At 37.6% G+C, this 22,874-nt stretch overlaps 1 protein-coding gene across 2 annotated transcripts in view; it reads left to right on the plus strand.

The window, feature by feature from the left end:
- LOC149134500 (uncharacterized) overlaps window positions 1-20,582 on the plus strand; it is a 27,252-nt gene extending 6,670 nt beyond the window's left edge. Inside the window, exons 1-2 of one of the 2 annotated variants that reach the window (XM_089356786.1) lie at window positions 10,217-10,235; window positions 17,456-20,582. In XM_089356786.1, coding sequence (XP_089212912.1) covers window positions 17,566-18,492 — 927 coding nt within the window. In that variant the 5' untranslated portion in view covers window positions 10,217-10,235; window positions 17,456-17,565 and the 3' untranslated portion in view covers window positions 18,493-20,582. Of the gene's footprint in view, window positions 1-10,216; window positions 10,236-17,455 lie in introns of those variants that run through there. The other variant, XM_089356785.1, reaches the window with a different exon arrangement.
- Window positions 20,583-22,874: the final 2,292 nt, after the last annotated feature.

Raw genomic sequence — 22,874 nt, forward strand, 5'->3', positions numbered from 1 at the left:
GTATCAACTACGAAGTATTTATATAATCGCTATAACTGCTCATTTCCATTTTTTTTTTTTTTTAATTCGATTTAAATGTTGATTTCGACGATTTAATATATCAGTTTTTTTTTGGGGGGGGGGGTTGCATAACAAATTGAATGTATTTGTGTTCTTGATATGGTCAAACTTAGAGGGTTTGACCCGAGCAAAAAGAAAATAGAGTAATAGGTGTTTGACCCTTGATATTTCGTCTGTTCTTACTTATCTGGTTTCTATTGCGGCATATGTAAACAACATTCGATTCTCTTTGCCTTTTCCGCTGACGAAGGAATCGCATAGCCCTTAAATGTTATGAAGCGCTGGCTGTCATCAGGACAATGTGTCCGGAGATAGACTATAACTCTATATATATCAGTCTCAATTATGCAGCCTGATTTTATTCAGTAGTGGTTCTTTCAGTTAACCGAATATGTAATGTGAGCGTGTCATGAATGTTTACGAAAACATGAGTGTTTTGAAATATGAACTGGTCTTAAATATGTACACTGGCCTGTCTGTGTATATGTCGTGTGTGTGTGGCTGCGTGTTTCGGAGTTCAAGCATGTATTTAATAATCTATATATGCGTTCTAAGCTCTCCTTATCTTTTCCTATATATTCTTTTTATTCGTTTCAGTCCTAAGGCTGTGTGCGTTTGCATGTGTATGAGTGTGTACGAGTGTGTTTATGGTGTAAAAAAATCAGCCTTGTTTGTTTGTGCCCCTCCCAGGCCTTGTAACATGTCGGTTCGATAAGATATTGAAAAACTAAGTACTAGGGGGTCGATCAAACTATTGGTGTCCCAGCATAGTCGTAGTTTCATGCAATTGACGTCTTTTGTGCTGCTATACACATGTATGTTCACACACACACACACGTGTGTGTATATCTGTCTCGTCTGTAGAGTAATACATCTACTTTAACCTTTGTTAGCGTGTTGTGTGTGTGTGTTTATCCCTGACTATGCATATGTCAATCTACTGCCTCGGTATGAATGTATCTACTGGGTGTTTGTATGTGTCGTGAGAGAGAGAGAGAGAGAGAGAGAGAGCTGTTATATATAATAATTTGTATGCATGTTGTAACACATGCAGAAACACACACACACACACGTTCTTTTTTGTTTCAGTCATTTGACTGCGAACAAATCAACCCCAGGACGTTTTTTTTTTCTAAGACTACCACTTGAGGACGTAAACTCAGTAACACCGGTGATGGGGAGAAAAGGCACACATACAGGACAGGCTTCTTTCAGTTTCCGTCTACCAGATCCACTCACAAGGCTTCGCTCTTCCTGAACCTATTGTAGAAGAAAGACACTTGCCCATGGAACCACGCAGTGGGACTGAACCCGGACGCTTGTAGTTGGCGAGCAAGCTTCTTACCACACAGCCACGCCTGTGCCTATATATATATGTATATATATATATATATATATATATATATATATATACACACACATAAATTGACTCAGGGGCCGAGATATTTGTACGCCCCTTACAAAAATGTCATCTACAAAGTCCCCCCCCCCCCCGACCCTTGCTTTATAACTTTCCTCGATTAAAATTATATATACTTATACACATAATCTATACACGTTTTTCTTTGTCTAGCCAGTTTTCACCTCCTCCTCCTGATTGTGTTGCTATATTGATCGTACACGCACAGACATGCACACAGCCCTCTCTCTATCTCTCTCTGTGCGTGCATGTTGTAGTGTTATACGTATGTGTGTGTGTGTCCACATGTTTTTAATGTGTGTTGCTGCCAGTATTGATTCGCGCCTGTCACTCACGTCTTAAGTGAGTACACGTGTATAATAGTGCGTATGTGTGAAAGTACGCACGTGTGTATGTGTGCGCGTGTGCGTGCGTGTTTCGATGGTAATTCCCGTCACTTCTTGCTATATAATCGCACTCTTTGTCATATTACGTTTTTTGTTTTCTGATTATTATTTTTTTTAAAGCATGCTTGGTTATGTTGTAACATGTGATGTTGACTGTAAGAAGACCTCTGTTGTGTGTGTGTGTGTGTGTTTAGATTTAAATATTCATTTGCTTTTTATCTTTTTATGCATAACTGTGTGTGTATGCGTGTGTGTGTGTGCATACACATGCTGTCACATCCGCTTCACACAGGCACGTGTAAAATGAGCATCGTTGAGTGTGTACTCATATCGTGTGTGTGTGTTTGTAATATATATTTCACTCTCAGAAGACTTATGTTTGCTCACACACACACACACACACACACACACACACACAAACACACGCTTATATATATAATATATATATGACAGATTAGTTATCTCGACTGTTTCCTGACGAAGCATATCTCTAATAAACTCTCTGACAAGCTTTATATGTCAGTGGTATATACAGATCGGATTTTCTTCTGTATCAATTTTATCCTCCACACAAGTGCGCTTAGACCTCCCCCCCACCTTCTTTCTCTGTGTCTCATTGTGTTGTGTGCATACTTGCGATATACTTAGTTACGTCCCTTCGCATTCGGGTTTCAAATCTAACCAAGTCTCGATCCAAACACACACACACACACACACACACACACACACACACACAATTTTCTCCTCCAGACTAAATATGTCCCGTTCTGTAATGTGTCGAACAAAATGTCTTGCTGTATTTCTCGTTATCATCTAAGTTCAAATCCTTATTAGTCAACCCAGTTTTGCTTTACTTCCGGGGTCGATAAACCAGACACAAATCATATATTGGGATCATTTAGATCGATATTACCCTACACGATTTTCTGGCGTCGTGCTTATTATAATCATGGACTATTAAGACATATACCACCGAAGACTGAGTCTTTCAGTTCGTTTGCTACTCGTCTGAGGCGGGTGGTAGCCTGTATTTCAACCGCTCCTGTCTTGCCCTCCTTTAATGTCACTAACTAGTCGGTTAAAGGAGGGTCTGAAAAAGGAAGTGGAGTGGGTTGGTGAAAATTAATGGGCGCTCCTGTCATAGCTATGATAAAGCTTAACACATAAGTTGCCGCCGAAAACTGAGTGTTTGGATAAGCTTCAATCAAGTTTAATGCTTAATTGTTTTTATTATAACTTGATATAAACACACACATACATATATCTATGCGCACACACACACACACAGGCGGGGTTGGTCATTGTTGTCCCTCGAAGTCCCATAACATGTTAGGAAAGTATTTCCGTTGTATGAAACACGCTAATACTAAAAACAAAATGAACTGTGGGGCGATGGAAACTACTATTTTCCTTTACGTGATATATGGGACGTCACTATTTCAGAACTCTCTCCTGACATAGGGTACTAACTGTGTTGGGGACAGTAGATATAAAAGTAAAATTACTCGATATTTGACTAGTATGTATTATATTTCATTATCTTGACGCCGGACAGGATTTGATCTCGGATATACGTTCACCCACGTGGTTGACAGGTTCACAGTGACGAGCTGGCTAGCTAAGCTGGCTTGTTAATGTAGTATTTGACAAATATCTGTAAGCTGAAGAGAACACACTCACGTACATACACTTTATCTCTCTATCAGAAACAGTTATAACTAGACCATCTGTCAATTTTTTTTTTTTTTAGCGCATATGAACAAAGACATTTGAAAAGTTATTGATATACATGTATTTCATGTGTGTGTGTGTGTGTGCCTAATATTGTAACAACGGTTTAAAAGAGTTTGAATTTTCCATATATATATATATATATATATATCATGTGTGTGTGTATCTGCATATCAAATCAAGTTGTCACATTTGTGTATGCATGTGTGTGTGTGCTCGTTCTATTCAGATGGTATTCTTTCTGCAAATGTGTGTGTGTGTATATATATATATATATATATATATATATATACACACATACGCACACACATCCGAAGCAGTGTTTCTGTATATTTTTAGACCTAACGTGTGTATTGTTCACACACGCTGCTGTGTGTGTGTGTGCGTGCGTGCGTGTGTGCGTCCAGAAAGATATAGCAGCCGTGAGTAAACACTTCTGAAAAGGACACAATCTGTTGCTAACAATGAAACTAGTGGCTAGCCTTGTCTTCTCTCAACCTCAACATAACACACATTCGCCAGCTGTCACATTATATATATATATATATATATATATATATATATATATATATATATATATATAGGTATTTATATTCGTGTATATGAAAATATATTATATACTTGAGTATGTTTTTGTGTCGGATATGTATTTGTGTGTGTGTATATATAGCGTGTGTGCATACAGTTACGAAACAAGAGTTCTCGGCGCCCTGGGGGTAAAGCCATTTTCGTCCCCATTTTAATTAATAACTATGATAGTCCAATGCGCGCGTGTTGGTGGTTCAAAAGAGTTAATGTGCTTCTTGTCCCCTCTGGCATCTCCCCTCCCGGAAAACTCTGAGCTGTTTGTTGAACAGGGGTCATTGTTATGTTGTGAAGATATTCTGTTAGATGAACCAATAAAAGTTGTAGCTCACGCTACTTGTTGAGCAGTTGAGTATTTTTTGAATGTGTATATTATGTACAGTGCAAAGGTGACGAAAAATACAATAGAAGAACGAGGTAAAAATTAAATGCATAGTTTGTATTAGCTTGACGCTGAGGAAACTGGGTAGAAAAAACAAGGATGTTTCGATAAAACGCGCTTTTTTCTGAAAGACAGGATAAGTCTTGGAGAGAGAATTGGAGAAATAAAAACATACGTATATCCAATCGCACTACATGGTGGTAATTCAAGAGGGTGGATTGTATGAATTTAGATATGTATGTTAAGGGAGTACTAAAAACAGAATGAAGTGTGAGTCGATGGAAACTACTCTTTTCCTTTACGTGGTATATAGGACACCTTACTTCTGAGGTCATATTTGCCTTTGATCCTTTCGGAATTGATAAAATAAGTACCAGTCAGTTCCTGGGATTGATGATACCATCTAAACCCCTCCCCACACCCTAAAAAATGCTGGGGGTAGAGAACTTGTGTCCAAATTAAGACGCAGAGAGAACCGCAGGCTCGGCAGCTGTGAGCTGGTTGTTCACTTGCAATTCGATGCTTCATTTGACTTAACTTCGTGAGCACATGGGACAGACCCATCTTATCAACTATCAGAAGAGTGAGGGATTTATTAAAAATATATGTAACTCTTACCAACTTTGTCGAGCGACACATCCTTTCGTTTGTCCACTCACTCGTATATAATCAGGTGTTCCGATTTTCCCCCTTATTTTCATTCTTTTTGTTTCAGTTTGAAATAACGGAGTAATAGATAACAAAGTGCTGGGAGATTTTGGTGTATGTGGTGGTGGTGTCGGATTATGTTCAGTTTGAGCTATTTTGTAGGGCAACATGGGTTAAAAGTAAAAATTCCAGAGGGATGCAGTTATGGAACGAACCGAATGGGTTGGGAGAGAATATTAAAACTGGCTTGGTTTTTATATCTTTCACGACAGTCTAGCAGTTGGATTAAACGAATATTTAGTAATCAATTGAGTTAATAACGCCATGTGCGCCGTTTATTACTCTTCACCAAATGTTACTTTGTTATTATATGTGATGGCAAATTGGCGAGCTGGCAGCATCATTAGAATTTGAATTCAGGACGTCTTCTGATTTTACGTCTTGAGTTCAAATTCCACCATGGTCGACTAATACCCTCTCCCAAAATTCCAAGCCTCGTGTCTATAAATTGAAAAAAAAATTGTTATATATGGCTCTAACTTGGTTAGTTTTGTTTTGCTATCTTCGACTTCTTTGAAGAAAGACGTCACTACACAAGGAACATCAGAACTCACTGCACCTCTCCCAAAGCATTTAAAATAATTTTAATTTACTAATTTAATTAACTGATCTTTTACCGATACCAACCTCTCTAGTTTTCTATGAACCCCCCCCCTCTCACTTTCCGAGTCCGGTTGTTTCGATATTAAATTTTTGATTTAATATGCGGTCCCTACAGATTCGCTTATACAGAAAGTCTTATCACACTAAAGAATTTTCAGAAGCATTCTTGACAGTCTTAGAATAATTCTTTTCAATGAATCGACATTTTTCACATAAGTCTCTAAACATTTTTCGAAATTTTTCACAAGACCATATATTTGCATGGCTGTGCGATAAGAAGTTTGCTTCCCAATCACATGGTTCCTGGTTCATTCTCACAGTGCCACTTTGGGCAAGTGTCTTCTGCTATATTCTCGGGTTGGCCAAAGCCTTACAAATGAATTTGGTAGACGGAAACTAAAAGAAGCTCTTCGTATATATATATGTGTGTGTGTGTATCTACGTCCCCGTAACGTAGCGGTTCGATCTAAGAGACCGACAGAATAAGTACTAGGCTTTAAAAAAAGTCCTGGGGTCGATCTGTTCGACTAAAATCCTTCAAAGTGCCCCCGCATGGCTGCAGTCAAATGACTGAAACAAGTAAAAGATAAAAAGTTGTTCCGGTTTGGCTGTGTGGTTGAGAAGTTCCTCTGCAACCACATGGTTTTGGGTTTGGTTCCATTTCGAGATACCTTAAGCAAGTGTCTTCTGCTATGTAAGTCCCCGGGCCGAGCAACGCCTTGTGAGCGAATTTGGATGACAAAAACTAGGTGAAAGCTCGTCGAGTGTGTATGTATGTATATATGTGCTTATGTCTATCGCCTCCTCCGTTACCACCACCTCATCGTTCGGCAACTGGTGTTCGTTCGTTTATGTCTCCGTAATATAGCGGTTCAACAGAGAGACCGATAGTGTATGTGCTCGACTTATCCTTCAAGGCGGTGCTCCAACATGGCCACAGTTCAGTGACTGCAACTAGTAAAGGAGTACACATATTGTTTTAAAAATATGCTTCCTGCTATATTTACAAGGTCAGTAGTGTTCAGTGGTAGGCGAGTCAATTACATCGCCCCCAGAGCTGAACTTCTTTTTTTTATCGACCCCTGAAAGGGAAAAAGGCGGAATTTGAACTCAGAACGTAAAGCCGGAACAAATCGCACGCTTAGCATTTTATCCGGTGCTGTAACAATGCTTCTAGCTTTCATTTTGTTCACTTATTTATTGATTATTATCATTGTTATTATTATTATTATCATTATTTTGTATACTTTTTTCCTAACGTGCCTTCTCCAAAGGTACGCTTCTTATAAATAGTATTTTGAACCAATGAGACAACCCGCGATTAGTAAGACTAATTAACCTGACTTAATCATGGCTTTATACTGTTTTATAAACAATAAAACATCCATGCTACAGAGCTTTTGTAAGTATTAGCGAGGTTCAACATGTCGTTCTTGTATGATCCCTTCCGGTTCGCACTGGAGGTCCTTGTTTATGTCGCTATTCGGACACTACATTTCCATCTCTCTCTCTCTCTCTCTATATATATATATATATATATATATATATATATGTATGTATGTATGTAGGGGTTTTTAAATCAAAGCAGGACCTCTTCCTGTCGAGAGTCCCAGATGAACCTACCTCACGGCAAGAGGTGCAAATGAGGGTAGCTACATCAAACTCCATTCTTCACCAAGCGCCACATACTGGAGGAGGCTCTCAGTAATAACAGAGTAGCAAAACGGTGGGGCATCAGCATGACCGCAGCTTTGAGCTGAAACTATAGTAAAATATATATATATATATATATATATATATATATATATATATATATATATACATATACACACACACACACAGGGTGATTGAAAAGTTACCATACATAGGAAAAATTTTTTTTTTTTTTTAATAAGAAACAGTTATATAGAAAAAAAAACTGTTTCTTATAAAAAAAATAATAAATTGTTGTTATGTATGGCGACTTTTGAATCACCCTGTATATAGTTCAAATTTACAGAAAACAAAAAACGAAGATAGGTGAGGGAACAAGTAGGTGTATTAGTTTGACTCTCGAGAAGAATGGAAAAGTCTTTCACGTTTCGAGTTTAGGCTCTTCGACAGAAAGGATTGAGGAGGGGAAAAAAGAAATGTGTAGGAGATATGTATATATTGGAACTGTGGATTTCAGATCGCAGCAGCCTTCAGCTTTTTCTATCGAAAAGGGTTTTTCAACCCAATATTTGCATGCGATTATAGCTTTATGTGCTTCGAGATCTACTGTTCCAAAAATTTATTTCACGTTCTGTCGGAAATTTAGAAATTCTTATGGCATTAATTGCACACACTCACACTAACTTCCCTAACCTGCTAACATTGTATCGTAACTTTGCTGTTCGACAAATAAGGAACGATAAGTACTCGGGTTGCTATAATCCGTGAAATTTTTAATGGTTGTCCCTCATCGTGATCAGAATCTCGTGACCGAAAGTTAAAAGGAGAGACGGACAGAGATGTGTATTACTATATTATATTATCACATCTGTTTCGCTTTCCATGTGTAACGGAAACAGCACCGGAACACACGCACACATACATATATATATACATACATATACACAAGAGCACACTTGAATTTTCATCGGCAGTTGATTCCAGGACATGCGACTTAATTTCCCAAAACGAAGTAACACGAAAGCATTTCAAAATTATTAGCTTGTGTGTTTTAATAAATGATATTTGTACAAGTTTTCATATGTATTTTATTGACTTTCTCATTTTGCATTGGGTTTTTTTAGTGCTTTTCTTTTGTTTTCTTTTTAAAATTTATATGCATTTTAATGTTTGCTGAGAAACGGCGTAAATTCGGATGAATCGACTGCAGTTGAGGTTTATTTTTTCCATTCTTTTCTTCAAAGGAACAAGTAATCGAAAAAATAGGTAACTCGGAACTACCTAAATTGAGGCATGTCCGCATGTAGTTGTGTGGTGTGTATACATATATATGTGTATGTATACGGTCGCTCTGTTGAACAATACTACAGGTCTAACTCATGTTTTAAGTACACCATATCCAACGATCGTCACAAAGTTCAGTGCGGAGTTTGTGTATGAATGACGTCCGGCTGAGTGAGGAAAAGAGAATAGTAACAAGTAGATTTATCTTCGCCATCACAAAGTCCGGCTATCTCCATATCACATACGAAGTCTTTATAAGTTTCTGCCCAAATCTCTTAAATTTCTTAATTGTATTCCGCGTCGTGATAAGACCTACTTGGTTTTGTGTGTGTGATTGAATATATTATTACATTTTATATATATATACAGAGAGAGAGAGAGAGAGAGAGACTTCTGTAACTCCAACTAATATATATATATAGTTGGAGTTATAGAAGTGGCTCTAGGGCTGAAAGCTTTGTGGCTTAGATTATGTATGTTATGCGTGTGACATGCAAACGTACAAAAGACGTAAGTGTAACTGCGTTCAAACGTAACACGATTTGGTAACCAAAGCAATCTCTCTCCTTCTCTCTCTCTCTCTCTCTCTCTCTCTCTCTCTCTCTCTTTCTCTCTCTCTCGCTGTAAATGTTCTATACATAAATTATATACAGAGGGAGAAAGAAGCAGGGGTGTCTCTGCGTAAAATGTGCATCTGTCAGTTTTCAATTGTTAAAGCACGTGTTGCCGGCATCAAGACCGCCATAACTGTCACTGTATGTGACTTTCTTTTGTTAATAACACAACTACACACACACATACATACATATACAGTGAACTACACGCTCTCTCCTTCTCCCTCTCTTTTTCTCTCACTCCTTCTCTCTTTCTGAGTTCAAATTTCTTCATAGAAATTTAATACTCACGCGCGCGCTCTAGTAGTAATAATAATATGCACACATACGTGGATTTTGGCATTTTTGAATGTAGATATCTTGTTTTAAATCATTTAGACTGCGGAAATGCTGGGGCACTTCCTTGGAAGGGTTAGTCGAACAAATCGACCCCCAGTACTTACTTTTCTAAACCTAGTATTCTTTCTATAAGTTCCTTTTTGCCGAGCTTCTGGGTGACTGGTATATAAACAAACTTACACTGGTTGTCAAGCGGTAGTGGGATACAAACACACTCACGCGTATATGTATTTACACAAACTACTAAATTCGCTCACAAGGCTTTAGTCGGCCCGCGGCTTTAATAGAAGACACTTCCTTAAGGTGTGTCACGCAGTTGGACCGAACCCAGAACCATGTAGTTAGGAAGTAGACTTCATGCCTGCCTCTGTTTTACTGGTTGCCCTTTGGCTATACCGAAGCTGTTATCGAAGATTTTTAGTCGATTTAAATTATTTTATATATATATACCAGCAATTTTTTTTAAAGAGGTGAGTGAGTAAATTTAATGCAGAGCCCTTCCATTCCACCAATCCACCCGTCGGCCGTCATACCTCCCACCACACACACACACACACGCTCATGCACGCAGACCCTGGTTGGAATCACTGTTTGTGTGTGTGGATTTTTGAACTCTGGGTGTAACTAAATAGTTGAATATATTGTCTGGCACTCCAGCGGTTCTGACAACCCACCCCCACGTATAGAATAATAATGTTAATTATATAACCCAGTAGACAAACTGACGTGTTTTTTTTTTCTTTAATTTTGGACTTGAAATACTAATTAAAGTGCAATTATATAATTACGTAGTTATTTGCTGCCACCCGTGTGGCAGATAAAAGAAATAATTATTTTATTCATATTAATCATATTATTCATATTGGGCCAATAGTTGACTCTCTTGGCAAAGTGGTAAACAAAAATGATTTGTAGTTTTGGGTTCAATTCTTGCCAAAGTCAACAAAAGGTCGAGGAAATAGGTCCTTACCAGATTGAGTACACGAGGTTGATTTAATCAAGTATACCACTCCACCCCCATCACTGCCAGAAAATTATGGTCTTGCACACATTTTAGAAATATCATCGTTGTTGTTAAGATGGCGTACTGGCAGAATTGTTAGCATGCTGAACTAATGCTTAGCAGCATTTTTCTGGCTGTTACATTCTGAGTTCAAATTCCACCAAGCTTGACTTTGCCTTTCATCTTTTCAGGGTCAATGAGATAAGTGCCAGTCAAGCACTGATTGACTAGCCCCTTCCAGCCAAATTTCAGGCCTTGTGCCTATAGTAGAAAGGATTAAAGCAGTGAGCTGGCAGAATCATTAATGTGCTGGACAAAATGCTTAGCTGTATTTCGTTTGCCGTTACCTTCTGAGTTCAAATTCTCCCCAAGGCCGATTTCCTTTCAGGGTCGATTAAATAAGTACCTGTTGTGCAATATAATCAACTTAATCCCTTCCCCTAAATTTGAGGCTTTGTGCTTCCACTAGAAAGAATTATTATTATTATTATTATTATTATTATTATTATTATTATTATTATTATTAAGGCAGTAAGCTGGCAAAACCGTTAACATGCCAGGCAAAATGCTTAGCAACATTTCATCCATTTTTACATTCTGGGTTCAAGTCTCGTCAAGGTTGACTTTGCTTTCATCCTTTCAGCGCAAATGAAATAAATAACAGTTGATATAATTGACTATTTTCCTTACCTCCATATTTCACACCTTCTGCCTGTAGTAGAAAGGGTTATTTAAGGATTTATGGCTGCGAGCTGGCAGAATCGTTAGTACTTTGAACAAAACGCTCAGCAGCATTTCATCCATCATTGTGTTCTGAGTTCAAATTCTGCCAAGGTTGACTTGGCCTTTCATCCTTTGAGTTGATAGAAATAAGTGCTGGGATCAGTGTATTTGACTATTCCCTCCCTCCAGGTTTCAGGCCTTGTACCTATAATAGGTTGTTGCTGTTGTGATTATTATTATTATGATAAGGAAGTTAGGTACCTGGTAGGTCTTCAGAAATTGTGCCTTACCCTTTTTACATTTTGAGTTCAAACTCTCAGGGTTGACTTTAGCTTTTATTCTTCTAAGAGGTGACTAGAATAATGACCAGTCTAAGTAAGAAACTGACTCCTCCTTCTTCTGGCCTGTGTTAGAAATTATTTTTTTACTTGGAGCCTGAGCTGTTGGCTTTGTTGCTAAACCCCACTTACTCATTGTTAATGCTGAATGACCCATAGCATAGATGTAGGACAGGTCAACTAATTTACATATTTGCTTTGGTTTGACAAGTGTTTGTGACCTACACTTAGAGGTAGGCCAAGTCAGCTAATACATTGGTGTTGGTTTGACACTTGTGAATGACCCACAGCATAGATGTAGGTCAGGTCAAAGTAATATATATTGGTATTGGTTTGACAACAGTGAGTGTCCCACATATATTTAAGGTCAGGTCAACTGATTTACATATTTGTTGATTTGACAACTGAATACTTTTACATCAACACAATGACAGACTCAGCAGATTTTGTATATATATGTATATGTGTGTATATATATATATATATATATGTATACATATGTATATATTTGAATAAAAGAAGGGTAAAAATATCACTTGCCAAAGGTGAAAGCGAAAGCTTCGAAAACCACCAATCCTATGATAAATACACACACGAGGCATGCAATGAACACTTTAAAAAATAGGCCTACCTTCAGGATGGAATTTGAAGGTAGTTTACATACCCCAATATCAATTGATTTCATGCTGTGCATGAGAAAACATGCCTTGCAATTTTCGGTTGGAGACAGCAACATCTATTTCCCAAATAATCACTACTTCAAACCGTGTGCATTTCGAACTTTAAACCTCCCACTCCGTTGTTCATTGCATGCCTCGTGTGTGTATTTAGCATAAGATTGGTGGTTTTTGAACCTTTCACTTTCATTTTTGGCAAGTGGTACTGTTTACCCTTCTTTTATTCAAATATTTAATATTGTACCTATTAAGGTAGAAGTCTTGCTAACCACCTCATTATTGCTGTTTTTAACAGCAATAATGCTTTCATATATATATGTGGCTTGTGTGTTTTCTCGTCTACGTTTTGTTTGCAATGTCCTGTACCCAAATATGCACCTATACATACAGGTGGATGTCGGTACGCACATACCTGTACGTATATATGCATATACTCATTTACTATTTATTTATATATATATATATATATATATATATATATATATATACACACATGCATTCACCAGATTCATATGTTATTTGGTGAAGAATTATATGGTCAAAGGTTTGATTCCTGGACAAGGCAGTGTATCACGTCCATTATCATTTAATGCCCACTTTCTATGCTGGTATGAGTGAGATGGTTTGACAGGAAATGGCAAACTGTAAGGCCATGTCAAGTTCCAATGATATCTTTGCCATAGTTTCTACAGCTGGATGCCCTTCCTAATGCCAACCACTTTACAGAGTATACTGGGGTTGCTGATGCTAATCAGTCATGGGTGAAGTGATGGAGAAGCTGCTTTTTTTTTTTCCTTTCTTAATGTTGAATCTGTTTACATTCAAAACCCTCTCAGCAATACACACACACACACACACACACACATTTGCTAACATCTTTCATTGAACTCATTGGACTGTAGCTGTGTTGGGGGACTGCCTTCAAGAGTTCAAACAGATCAACCCAGTATTTATAATTTTAATTTTTTTTTTTCTGAGTCTGGTACTTGTTCTGTTGTCTGTTTTGCTGAACTGCTAAGTTACAAGGGGGGTGGGGTGTAGAGAAGCCAACACCACTTATCGTGCAAACATTGTTCATGCCAAGTGGCTAATTTAAAGATACTTGCTCAAAGTGCCACGCAGTGGGACTAAACATGAACCCAAACCCACATGGTTGGAAAGCAAGCTTCTCAACCATACAGCCATGCCTGTGTGTGTGTGTATATATATATATATATATATATATATATATGTATATATATATATATGTGTGTATATATATATATATATATATATATATATATATATATATATATATATATTGTGATGGTGCAGGACTTAGTGGTTAGGGTGTTGCACTCACAATTGCAAAATCATGGTTTTGATTCCAAGGCCGTGAGCAGAGCACTTCATTTCACGTTGCTCTGTGATCATTTCATCATCTGACATGTGACACATGGTGCACCTGTACAGGTAATGTTGATTTGATGGAGGGAGTGAGGTTATGTGAACACAAACATTTGATCATTATATACAAATCATCTATGTGTTTTTTTTTTCTGTTTTTTTTTTTTTTGCAAGAAATTGCCGAACGCTCATATGTTGTCTAATGACAGGAGAGTCCGATTATATATTTGTATATGAAATAGTGATTGAAGGTAGTGATTCACATTAATGCTTACTTTATTGCTTATTGCCAACTACAGCAAGGTAAACATTTTTCTGACGAATGTAACTAAATGAATCTCCAACTTGAAACAAATATTGTGAGATTGGAGTGTAGTTATGTTTTCATTTTCTTCTGTATTAGTGTAAAGAGACTGGTGTCATCATAATTCCAGAATCTGTTCTCGTTAGTTCTTCTGTTGTATTTCTGTTGAAATACACCTTGTTTCTGTAAACTATGAAATTAGTAAAGAATTTTGTTAACCCTTTAAGTATTTAAATTAGCCATATCTGGCCCAATTATCCTACCTATTTATGTTCAAACCAGTCAGATTTGATTTCTCACGCATACCCTGCAATGTCATTCTATAAATATAAAATCACATCATCAAAATCTCGAAGCTATCAGATAGTGAGTGCATGATTAATTCAATACAATCATCATCATCATCATCATCGTTTAACGTCCGCTTTCCATGGGTTGGACGATTTGACTGAGGACTGGTGAACTGAATGGCTACACCAGGCTCCAATCTGATTTGGCAGAATTTCTACAGCTGGATGCTCTTCCTAACGCCATCCCCACATTTGACAGAATAATCTGAATACTAAGGGATTAAACAATTTTATTGTTATGAAAGCAAGTGTTTGGAGCTTAATTTTGCATGAAATTTTGGTAGATTTAGAACTAAGGTTGGCTTTAGGCTGGTTGCTATCTTCTTGCAGTAGTCACTCTTGATTCTGGTAGAAACTGTAAAAGCTAAGAAAATTAAAGATATTTAGCATTGGCAAAAATTAAGGTGAATAGTTCCAGGAGTTGGGTATGTTTTATGTGAATGTTTGTGGAGTGTGTTTTATAGTATGAGTTATAACTTGTTCTTTGGTGAAATAGAGAAAAAAAAGGTTTTTTTATACTACTAGCATTCGAAATCATGTGGATATACTTCCTTGTGCCACTAGCTAATATCCATATGTCTTGCTCTTTTCTTAATCCTTTTAATGCTGTCTTTTGTTTCAAAATTTCGAAAATAATGAACTTTTATCAAATGACTTTGGAAAACAGTGATTGACAGAATTGATAGACCATCAGACAGGAATGCCTTGCAGTATTTATGGTTTTTTTTTGTTTTTGTGAGTTTAAATTTTGCCATGGTCAACTTTGTAAGTTATCATCCCAGGATGGATAAAGTACCAGTCAAGTACAAGTGTCAATTTAATCAGTCCACCTCCCCTCTAAATTCTTGGTCTTCAAAATCAATTATTATTAAGGTGGCAAATTGGCAAACTTATTAGTGTCAGATGGCATATTTTACGTTATTGTTCTGGTTCTTTACATTTACAGTTCAAATCCTACCAAGGTCAGTTTTGCCTTTAATCCCTTCAGTTCCTTTAGCAGAGTCCACTCTGTCACAAGTAGGCAAGGTCTCTGATCTGAAGGCAAATTCTCTTCCTCTTCTTCCTAGTTGCAGAAGTTCCAAAAAGTATCGTCCACTGCTTTTTCCCCTCTGACAGAGCCCTTCCTTTTGGCCAAGTGTTCCTCTGCTACAAGCTCACCCAAAAACCTTGTGAATGAATTTGGTAGATGGAAACTGATCATGTGTGTGCACATGCATGGTTGTGTATGTTTGTGATTCCTTGTCTTGACATCATGTGATAGTTTGAATTAAGCATCATTTCATACAAGTAGTGTCTTTTGTTTTTAGTCTTGCCATTAGGGATATATTAGCTTGGAAACAGATGCGGGTTGCAACATAGAAATCTGCCTCAACAAATTCTGTTTGACTTGTACAAGCATGCAAAATGGATGTAAAATGGTGATGATGATGATAACAATTTGTCAGTTTCCTCTCCTTACAGAAATGGCTGAATTTGTAGTCATTGTCATCATTATCATTTAATGTTCGTTTTCCATGCTAGCATGGGTTAGGTAGTTTGACTGGAACTGATAAATAAGCTTGAGAGCTGCACCAGGTTCCAGTCTAATTTGGTATGGTTTCTATGACTGGATGCCCTTCCTAATACCAACCACTCCAAGAGTGTAATGGGTGCTTTTATGTGACACCATCATTGGCCATGATTACAATTTCACTTGGCTTGATGAAAAAAAATGCCTGGGGCTTTGGGTTTAAATCTCAGAGAAATCAACTTCAATTTTTATTCTTCTGGGGACAATGAAATGAGTACCAATCATATGGAATTAATTTAATCAAACGATATAATGCTACTCTACAGCTGGGGCTTTGTAGTTAACAAGCTTCCCAACTGTGTGGTTTCAGGTTCAGTCCCACTGTGCAGTACTTAGGCAGGTGTCTTGGCCAACCAAAGCCTTCTGAGTTGATTTGGTAGTTGGAAACTGAAAGAAGCCCAATATATATATATATATATATATGTACCCATGTCTTGACATCGCATGGTGGTTGTGAGCATCACTGATATGCAGGCAGTGTTATTTATTTCCATTCTCTTGTGAAACACATCTTGCTTGGAATCAAGTGAAGGTTGGTAACAGGATGGGCAGCCATCTGTAGAAAGTCTTCAACAAATTCCATTTGACCCACGCATGGAAAAGGACTTTGGAATGCTCATGCTGAAGGTACCCTAATGTTAATATCAGGAATTATTACTATGATGGTGCATGGCTCAGTGATTAGAGCATTCAGCTCACAATCATGAGGTTGTGAGTTCGATTTCCAGACTGAGTTGAACATGTTTTTGATCCAGACACTCTTTCACGTTTCTCCAGTTCACTCATCTGTAGAAATGAGTTGTGACATCAATGGTGCCAAACTGTATCAGCCTTTGCCTTTCCCTTGGAGAACATCGGTGGCCTGGTGAGGGGAAGCTGGTGTGTATAGGTGACTGCTGGTCTTCCATAAACAACCTTGCCCAGATTTGTGCCTCGAAAGGGTAACTTTCTAGGTGCAATCTCATGGTCGTTCATGACCAAATGGGGTTTTTACCTTTTTACATTGTGTTGGGATGAAATTTGTCTTGCAAGTATTTTAGTTACATACCAGTGTTGACTCAATCCTTTCATTACCATATTTCTATTGATATACACTGTATTCGTTTCAATTAATTTTGAAAATAATAAAGAATCTAGTAAGTTAGTTTTTAGAACATAAATTAACATGAATTTTGATAAAACGGAAAGATAGTATTGCAGAACTAAGAGCAGTCTCAAGGAGGTTGGTAATAAAAGAAGTTGAGCTTTTCATCTTTCCTTATTTGATAAAGTATTACTTAAATTTATTTTCTTTGTATTTATCCTCATTAATATTTTCTTTTCTTTTTTTCTTTTTCAGTAACCAAGATCAAAGCAGAGCCCAGTGTAGATCCATTAACGACATACTCCACATACAACAACCATCATCATCACCACCACCATCATCACCAACATCACCACCACCACCATATGAACTTACCACTGAAGTCTGTTGCTATAAAAGAGGAGACCTTGTTATTGCCAGATCAGATCTGTAGCACTCCGATAGACCCTCCATTTTCTCGGCAGATCAAGCCCTTTGCCAAGCTCTCACCACTTCAACCTGTCGTTGAAAATCCCACAAATTCTGTCATTGCCTCACGTGTAGTGCCTTCTGCAAAGTCTACAGCAGCAGTAGCAGCAACGCCCCGAGAAAAGAATGTGATTGCCTGTGAGGACAGGTGCAAACGACGGCGTCGAGGAAACCTGCCAAAAGAGGCAGTTCGTGTAATGACTGATTGGCTCAAGTCGAACCGCTACAATGCTTATCCCAGTGAGGATGATAAACTGAAGATGGCGACTAGTCTGAATATAAAGCACAAACAGGTGTCGAACTGGTTCATCAACGCACGTCGTCGGAAGCTCACTCAGATCCTGCACAAGGAAGGGAAAGATTCGAAAGACTACCGGATAACCCGCAAGAAGAAAAACACAGGCCTTGACGAAGGTCGGGCAACAAGTTCAGAAACAGAGGTGTCGACAACAAACTTGAGTACTAGCAGTTACCCTTCTCCTTCCTCTTCGACATCATCAGCATCTGACGGGTCGCTGGGTACGGGTGCAGTAGTGTCGGCCAAACAGCGCCGTAGAAGTGGTGGGGCACGAAACAACAGCAGCTGCAATGCCCGTCATCGTCGGCAGAGTCGACTCTCTGCCATGCCACCAACGCCATGTTCTCTCACATCGTTCGAAGGCAACACGTCGAGTGATGATGAGGAAGAGGAAGAGGAGGAGGACGACGATGAGGAGGAGGAAGAATTGGAAAGAAGAGGTGGGGAGCGGGGCAGAGATTTTGTAACTTTCCAACAGAGAAACTTGGAGGCTGAAGTACGGACTCTGAACTTTGAGAATCTTTGAAGAAAAGATCTTAACATTAACATAAACACATGTTAGGGTGAGTGGGTCTATTGAACTATTTGCCACACCACAACAACAATGACATTAACAAAAAAGCCTTAACATTGGTGGGTGTAATGTAATGCAGGGTAGGGAGCAGGATCAGATCTATGAATATTAGTTTGAAGGAACTGGATTTGGTGTAAAACTTTGAGTGAGGAAAAGCATTCTTCCAACTACACATCACTTGTCCAACTCCATTCTGTAATATGTGTGTGATTTTTTTTCACTTTTTTTTTTTTTTTTTTTTTTTTTGGTCTAGTTGTAGAGAACTGTGAACTGAAATGAATATTTAAAAATATTTAAAAAAAAAAAGAGAAAAATGAGTTACCCCCACTCATTCCCGTTTCCCTTCCCCTCTTTTATATGCATACATATATATTTTGTAAAAAAAAAAAATGAAAAGGTTGTATAACAAAATAGATGGAATCCCCACCCATCCCCTCAAAAATCTTATCAAGTCCTCATCCTTCATCCCCTCTCTTCAATACTAATGGGAAGGACCTCAAGGTGGTATTATTATTATTATTATTACTACCACAAAAAAATTATACACCCTTCATATAAAGTCTTACCTACAGACATTTCTTAGACTCTCTCCAACATTCAATTTATTTTTTTTTAATTTTGTAAATTTTTTAAAAAATCTATACACATTACTAAAAAAAAAATTATTTAAAAAAAAAAAACAAATTCGGGTGAAGAAAACCTATTGTGTCAGAAGCAAAGTTTTGTAGTGAGGTGAAAGGTCACCTTATTTTTTACACACTCCTTTTCCTCCCCCCACCCAACATGTCATTTTAGTCATCTTGGCCCAATCATTCTACCACCTGCTAGTCTACCTCTCATATCATTTATCACTGCAGGTTGAATACTATTCATTCTGATCCTCTAAAAAGACAAAGAAAAAAATTCCTTATTAAACATTTATTTATAAAAACTTTATTATTATTATTAACAGCAGCAAAGCAGTGAGCTGGCAATATCATTTGTGTATCAGATAAAAATGCTTAGCAGCTCTTCTTTACATTCTGGGTTCAAATTCTGTCATGATCAACTTCACCTTTCATCCTTTCAGAGTCAATAAATTGAGTACTAGTCAAGTACTAACGTCAGTGTAATCGACGTGCCCCCTCCCCTCAAAATTACTGGCCTTGCAGCAATACTAGAATGGGTTAGTAGTACTAGTAAAGGGTGGAAAGGTTGCAGAATTGTTAGTGTTGGGGGCAAAAAAGATGCTTTGCAATATTTATTCCAGCTCTGCATTCTGAGTTCAAATCCTGCTGAAGTCAGCTTTCCCTTTTATTCCTCCAGGGTTGATGCATTGACTAACCCCTCTTCCCCAGATTTCAGGTGTTGTGCCTTTGCTATATACTACAAACAAAAGGGCAGTGGGGTTTCAGATTTGTAAGGATAACAGAAAAAAAAGTTGCTTAGCATCATTCATTCCGGCTCTTTACATTCTGAGTTCAAGTCTTGCTGGGGCTGATCTTACCATTCATCCTTTCAGGCTTTGTACCTATGGTAGAAAGTATTATTGCTAGAACATTTAGTAGTTAAGTCCATTTACATTGACTGTGAGCTTCATTTTGCTGTTCATTCATCTGGCTTTCATAAAATGTGCTGCCAAAGCATTGTAAGGTTGATCTAATTCACTTTACCCAACCACTCACTCTGGGCCCACTGCCAAATATATGACCTAGTGCCTATATTTTAAAGATCATTTTTATCATAATCAACATATTAGTGTTATGTCTGCATGTTATCATTATTTTGACCTTTTAAAAGCACAGACCTCAAGAAACAAGGGCCTATCTTTCACTCAGACTTATATTTTAATCTCACCTGAAACTGATGAAACTCATACAAAAAATAAAACTTGTCCCCAAAACATTTCAATTTTTTTTTTTTTTCCACCCCATCATAACCCCAGATTTTATCTTTCATTTCTCCAAGAAATATTTACTATTCAGAATTTCCTAAACAACATTAATTTTAAGAATAATAATTTTTAATATTAATAAAAATAGACTTCTTTCTATTTATTTAAATTTGCTTTTCATTTATGTATATTATATTCAGATATTTTTAGTCTTTTAATGTGTGTTATCGCTTTATCTTTGTGAAGATTGGTGTTTAGCACCAAGTACAAATGTTAAGGAGGCAGGTGAATCATATCACATTTAAGGGTTCTTGTTATTGTTGGTCAGTCAAGGGTTATTGAAGATGTCCCTCAAACATTCATACACTGAAGGATTTTGAGTGCTGTGGTTACCATATTTTCCAGCATACAAGTTGATGTATATTTATAGTGTAAACATGTGGTGAGGCAACATCACTATATTTCCTTCCAAATTCTGGAATTTTCGGTCTGAAAAATTCGATTTGTGTGTCAGAGGTTACAGTGACACAAATTTCAAAGACAATAAATCTTGCCGCACCACAGTTGAAATTCCTGCAGTTTGTAAGTGAATCCTTTCAGCCCTTTTGTTGCCAAATTTCTGTTGAAATATTGTTTTTGTTTCATCTCATTTTGAAAATAATTTAGGAAAATAACTCGTTGAGTTTAAAGAAGCAAGCTGACAGAATATTTTGCACGCCAGGCAAAATGCTTCGCGCCATTTTGTCCTCCCTTATGTTCTGAATTCTTTTTCTGTCGGTTGTCTTTGCCTTTCCTCCTTTCAGAGTCGATGTAATCGACTAGTCCTCTCCCCAAAAATTTCAGGCCTTGCATCTTAAGTAGAAAGGGATTAAGTTTAGGGAGACGAGCTGGCAAAATTGTTTGCACACCATGCAAAATGCTTGGCAGCATTTCGTTCATCCTTACTTTCTGAGTTCAAATTCTGCCGACGCCAACTTTGCATTTTATCCTTTTCAGGGCAATAAAATAAGTACCGGTCAAGCACTGATGTAGGTGTAATCAACGTAACCCCTCCAACAAACTTACTGGCCTTGTGCCAAAATTTGAAACCATTATCAAGGTGTTTGGAACAGGAATTAACATGAAATATTTTGAAGGTTTTAATTTAGATCACTTTAAAACGGGAAGTTTGGTCATAGAACCAGGAGCAGTTTCATATGAAGAGTTAGTTTTCTGTTACAAGGCACCACTTTTATCCTCCAATGGGATTTATTGCTACTTCCCTCACATTTCAGTACTATCAGTTCCCTACACATCACAATGCAGTTTATCTGGAGTCACCGTCTCTGTGCTTCTCTTGTAACTCCACATCCTGTCCTGATTCAGCTGTCTTATTAAGTTGCCACAGCAATAACTTTTTTTTCTTTTTTTTATATATATATATATATATATAGCTATAGGTCTTTCCCATTTAACATGGTATAGTGTAATGTGTATAGATTTGACTGATATTTCTACCACTCCAAGTGAAAATGCAGTTGCCCGTGTTAGCTCTAGGAGTTGATTTTGTTTTGGCTGTGGTGACTGCAGTCACCAGTCAGACCTACAGAATCAAAATACATGACGGAGGCAACCAACTTTTCATACAATCTGATAAGTCACCAAATCTACCATAGAGAGCTCAAACTTTTATTGTTCACTTGCTGTCACCTCTCATATATATATATATATATATATATATATATATAATACAAAGAATATATATGCATGTATACACACATATATGTACATACTTACATCTGCATGTGTATATAGATGCATATCAGGTTACAGGACGTTAGAAAAATGAACTACAGACAACGGGACGAACACAGGAAAACAGATAGCCACTTGGAATTATTCCTTCGTCAGCTGCCTCTGTTCTAACGTACTCTGGAATAGTCTCTTCCTGAGTAGTGGATCGACCCACTAAACAGAGGATTCCAAGGTGGCAAACACAAACCAAGACAGGAAAAAATGGACAGTGAAAACAACATTAAAATGCCGTACGGCCAAACGCGAATCTGATATTGAACGCTTGTGATATGACGAAGCTGGACGGAGAAAAAACGGTTCGTCTCGCCTTCATAGTGGCTGGAGTGGAAAGAGAGAGTTGACCACAGGTCACACGTGAGCGGAGAGGATGGTAGAGGGAGGAAGTGGAACAAGGAGGAAGACAGAGATATGTGTATAGCAGCGAAGTAGAAGCCAGGACATCAGAAGAAAGAGCGAGAGGGGGAGATGGGTAAGAGGACAGATAGATATATAATAGGATAAAGTCTTTATAAGAATTTATCAAGTAGCTAGAGGGAAAAATCCATCATTTATTCCCTAAATATATATTTATTTATATAAGGGCATTACTATACATGAATGCCTCACGCATGCTGCTCATTCTACAAACAAAATTGATTTGATTGGTTAGCATTATGCAATAGACTTG

This window comes from Octopus bimaculoides, chromosome 8, assembly GCF_046866305.1.
Source record: "Octopus bimaculoides isolate indiv1 chromosome 8, ASM4686630v1, whole genome shotgun sequence".
In the NCBI taxonomy this organism is placed as follows: Eukaryota; Metazoa; Mollusca; class Cephalopoda; order Octopoda; family Octopodidae; genus Octopus; species Octopus bimaculoides.